Source organism: Electrophorus electricus, chromosome 26 (genome assembly GCF_013358815.1).
Source record: "Electrophorus electricus isolate fEleEle1 chromosome 26, fEleEle1.pri, whole genome shotgun sequence".
In the NCBI taxonomy this organism is placed as follows: Eukaryota; Metazoa; Chordata; class Actinopteri; order Gymnotiformes; family Gymnotidae; genus Electrophorus; species Electrophorus electricus.
Window position 1 is genome coordinate 3,757,501 of NC_049560.1, and position 5,000 is coordinate 3,762,500.

At 48.5% G+C, this 5,000-nt stretch overlaps 1 protein-coding gene across 4 annotated transcripts in view; it reads left to right on the top strand.

The window, feature by feature from the left end:
* Window positions 1-5,000, top strand: part of celf5a (cugbp, Elav-like family member 5a) — a 139,236-nt gene that overhangs the window by 108,220 nt on the left and 26,016 nt on the right. For 3 of the 4 annotated variants that reach the window (XM_035523372.1, XM_035523375.1, XM_035523373.1), the window contains exons 4-5: window positions 3,545-3,673; window positions 4,438-4,517. In XM_035523372.1, the coding sequence (XP_035379265.1) occupies window positions 3,545-3,673; window positions 4,438-4,517 (209 nt within the window). The remainder of the gene's footprint in view (window positions 1-3,544; window positions 3,674-4,437; window positions 4,518-5,000) is intronic. The other variant, XM_035523374.1, reaches the window with a different exon arrangement.

Here is a 5,000-nt window from a genome sequence, read left to right on the forward strand (position 1 = left end):
AGAGAGAGAGAGAGAGAGAGAGAGAGAGAGAGAGAGAGAGTGTGTGTGTGTGAGAGAGAGAGAGAGAGTGTGTGTGTGTGTGTGAGAGAGAGTGTGTGTGTGTGAGAGAGAGTGTGTGTGTGTGAGAGAGAGAGAGAGAGAGAGAGAGAGAGAGAGAGTGTGTGTGTGTGTGAGAGAGAGAGTGTGTGTGTGTGTGTGTGAGAGAGAGAGAGAGAGAGAGAGAGAGAGAGAGAGAGAGAGAGAGAAAAGTTATTTCCAACAGTCAATTATGCAATGACAGTCCACTAAAGCATTAAGCCAACACATAAAAACAGAGAAACAAACAGGCCTACAACAAGGTTGAAGTATTGGTGTACTTCATTAATTCTTCCGCCACTACAAGATCTGTGCTTGTAATAAATTGGATTAAGATCTACTAGCTTTGCTCTAGGTTAATTAGCATCACCCTACTGTCTGTTTGTTTATGTGCGGTTACGTGACGGAGGTTGTGTTATTTTAATTGGTGCAAAAGGTCGCACATTCCTGGCCCCACACAGCAGCGACCGCTTGGAGACTCGCCGTTGTTCCTCCAGCAGAGCGCGCTTTGCCATTTTGTCCTTTATGCAGCTGAATGCTATCAAATATCTGTAGTGTTGCCCCCTTCATCGCCATGCTAGCGCCGTTCGCTACTTTCCCCGTATTTCCGTGGAATTTACACTCGGACCGTGACGGCGGATGAATAATGGCCCTCCCACCGTCCTCCTTACTAAAACGCGCAACAAACATGACTGACAGCTCCCTGGGAGTGGTTGTCATAGTAACGGCACCTCGCATGCAGGAGCACTTTTCTTGGCGCGGCTCACGGCGGAAGGCGCTAATGGCTCGCGCTCTTTCTCTCTCGCGCTGCTCTTCACACGGGACGGTTGTTTGCAACCGCACCCAGCGCGCGGACGCCACCACGTCACGCGGACACCTTATGAGAAATGACAAAATGTCCTGTGATGTGGAATGAAGATCCAGTACTCTCCCTGGGTTTTTTTTTAGACGGACAAAAATGCCTTCATATATTCTGAAATATGGCCAAACACTTTTCGGTGGCAGGTTTATGTCTCTCATTTTTTGCGTGTTTATTAATGATTAAATCCCCAAAGATTCCCAAAGATCGTCACCGGCAGACTTCAACAGTCGCGTCCTAGGATTGAGTCAGTCTGCTCATGACAAACAGATGACCAGAAAATCCCAAGAAAACCTTTTGGTTTCCAGTCTTGGCTTTGACCTGCAGAATGTCGCCGGGTTTCAAGTATCCTGATGCCTTATTTAATGTGTCACAGTTCTCAATAGTGACACCAAGCTGTAGCGTCGTTACAGCTGCACCTCTCTGCCTGCCACTGCCACAGCTACCGAAATGACTAACAGAACAGGGATAATCATTTTTGAAAGTAAACAAACAAGAACGGAGGTCACGCATGTCAGCGAACCTGAAATTCCCAGAGACACGTGACCTCCCGTAGTACCGTGTTTTCAACTCTTCCTTCCATGACGTAATTCTCGATGTATTAGACAACGCTCGCTGCAGCAGGTGAGACTGATGAGGCTTGATGGGTGTAATTTTTGGAAGCCGCACCACAGCTGGCATGGGCGCCAAGGACACCAGGGGGGAGGTTATGCAAATGCGTGCGGCTCCAATCAATTAGAGCCCAGATGAAAATGAAGAGCACCTTAGTGGCACTGTGATGTACCAACAAAGAGCGTCTATCGATCCCCAGGTTACCCGGGTGTGGAGAACTAGTCCATGTCACTTAAGACGGAATATGTGTACAACGTCCAACGGGGGGAACGAGAAATGGATTATTTTAGGATCTAACACTAGTTAAAATATGTTCTGTAAAATTGGGCATAACAGAAAATGATCAGCGGATGCTGCCTTCCTTCTGTGTATCCCATTACACAGATTTGCAACACATACTGTTTGGCTCCTAAATGCAACGTTTACTGTAGCACCGAACTGGGCTCCCAAATGTGCGGATTTATTCATACTGCAGCACAGGGAGAGAGAGAAGTAGAGGTGTGTGTATGTTTCCGCTCACACACGTGTGTGGAAGCATGCGTTCGTGTGCGTGTGTGTCAGGAGCACCATGAAGCTCGGAAGCTTCACACAGGTTCCAGGGTGAGTTCCCTAACTGGACTCAAGGCTTTCGGCTGTACTCCGTTTCCTGGTTCTAGCCCCATGAAGGTCTGATGGCGATGTGTGTCTCTGGCCCCCTCTCACATAAAAGCTGCTCCCTTTAGCTGGACGGGTTGTCCTAGCAGGCCATCTTTGACACAGGTGACAGTCATGCCATCATTATTATTAAAGCACTCATGGCAGAAATATCATTGTAATCCCTGAGAGCTTGAGATTCATTTAGGTGAGGAATCATATAGGTCAGCATGACCAGAGCTAGATGTAGAAGAGGTGGAACAGGACTGAGCAGGGTGGTGTGGGGGTGGGGTGGGCGTGGGTGTGTGGTGGGTGTGGGTGTGAGGTAGGGGTGGGGTGGGTGTAGGTGTGTGGTGGTGGTGGGATGTGTGGGGACACATGGCAGGGACCAACATCTGGGTTTGGACCTGGAGCAGCAGCTGGCTCTTGAGGTTGGGACGTCCTATCCCGGTGCAGAACCGTCTTGGCCTTTTATTTTCCGGTCCAGAGCCCTGTTTTCTTTCAGATAAATGCTTCCCGATCCACCGTGACAGATGTCACGATGCATCGCCTTTGTTTTGATACGCACCCTGTGATCCTGCCACAAATGATAAACACGCTGCAGCCGGGCCCGGACACAGCTCCTACACGCCGGGTATAACTGGGATACATCAGCAGGGATACACTGGGCTCCCAGGACCCCAGGGCATTCCAGGAGGGCAGGTTCAACACCCATGCATTAGCACTCCTCCCTTACTGCTGCTAGTTATTTTCATCCGATTTCATATTTATTTTAGACCTCCCACGGGCTTTCTCATACGGATTTGCTAACTTGATTTGTCTGGATGACCTATAGAAGTAAGTATTCATAGTTCTGCTGATAAGAGAGAGCCCTAGTGGAAACCTCACCAGCAAAAACTGTAATTTCATCTCAGAAAATTACACTCAACATACTAAATCAGCACAATTTGAGCACAGTTTTAGGGCAAAGTGACTGGGAAGTAAATAGGCTAAACTCAGTGAAATCCAAGGTCAGTGGTAGCAGCGCTGTCTGCTGCCCCCTGCTGAAGGGCGTAGGATGCACATGCTCTCGGCAGCGTGCCCTGCCCGCCGCCCCGGCGTGACCCCCGCCGCGCCAGGCCAGCCCGCCGTTATCGAAGGGGGGGTTGAACCCAATTATTGGCCAAATTAAAATGAACAGACTTGGCTTGGGGAGGGACGACCGCTGCGGGTCCGCTCGCCGAGCTAAACGGGCCAGGCCGAAGCGCTGGCTGGTCTCAGCCCGTGGCCGTGGTCCAGAATGCCGTGCGGCGACGGGCTGGTGTCCTATTGGTGCTACAGGAGATGAGAAGCAGAGACTCACTCTGTGTTTGTTCTTTGTTTCAGAAGACAGGAAGTTGTTTGTGGGGATGCTGAACAAACAACAGACGGAGGAGGATGTCTATCGCCTGTTTGAGCCCTACGGAGTCATCGAGGAGTGCACCGTGCTAAGAGGTCCTGATGGAAACAGCAAAGGTAGGACCTTTTTTGCCAGTGCATAATGACAGTTGAAGTGAAGACTCAAGCCACAGTTATTTGGCTTTAAAAAATGTCTTGTTATACAAACAATCTCCACAAGGGACATGTAGTAGCTGTAAGGGAAGCATAAGTACATAACAGACAGTTATTATTTTATTTATTTATTTTTGCAGACTCCATTTATTGCCCACTGAGGCTTTAGGGACACTGTTAGACACTCATATAGCCTGACATTTACCAAAGCACTGTGGGAGTTGTAGTTTTCCCCCTGCCAGTGCTTATGAAAATTGCTGCAAGATTATTTCCCCGGTTTAGGGAGTAGCTCTTTTGGACGAGAGGAAAAAAAATTCCCAATCTCTCCAAAGATTATGAAGAAGGCTGGCACTAAATAAGTAAGCAAATCAACCGTTCCAGCACTTCTGTGATGCAACCTGTTACGCACATTAAGCATGCCTCTGTGCGTCATTAAGAGTTAACAAAGGACCTGTCACTTATCAGTCTAAATAAGATTTAGATAAGAGTTTCTCCATGTGTTTAGTATTCACAGACATAGGCACTAGCTAGCGTGTGGCGCTAACTAGCATGCGGCTCTGCTTGAGGAGTGCGGGACAGAGCACAGAGCCTGGAGCTCTAGAACGCTGTGTTCAGTCACTGTTGTGCCCCTCTTCCTTAGCCCACTGTTTAATTTGTGTGTGTGTGTGTGTGTGTGTGTGTGTGTGTGTGTGTGTGTGTGCGTGTGTGTGTGTGTGTGTTTGTTTTAGGCTGTGCCTTTGTTAAGTTCTCCACGCATGCTGAGGCTCAATCTGCAATCAGTGCCCTGCATGGCAGCCAGACCATGCCTGTGAGTATGCCCTCTAACTGCCCTCTAACTGCCCCATCCTCTCTCTCTGCCCCCTCTAACTGCCCCATCCTCTCATCCTCTCTCTACTCTGGAGTCACCGTCTATGAATTTGTGCAAACAGAACCAGACAAAGTTCTGATGTAACGTCCCCCAAAAATATTGGTGTGCATTTTTTTAAAATAGGAAATTGACTTGAAATGTCCCATGGGAGAAGTGGCTTACCCAGTGGCGACAGCAACCCACGCTGCAGTGAGCAAACCACACATAGAATAAATGTACAAAAAGTGCAAACTTTACATCTTAGAATAATTCAGATATAAAAGAGAAGTGATAAAAAGCACCAAGGACGTGCTTAAGGAGCGTCTTGTGATGGCATCGCCCACGCCCACAGCCCTTATAACACTGGTACGTCAGGGTCATTCCCATATGAAGGGCAACAGCAATGTGGTCCTTGGGCCTACAAAGTTGACCATTAGCCGATTT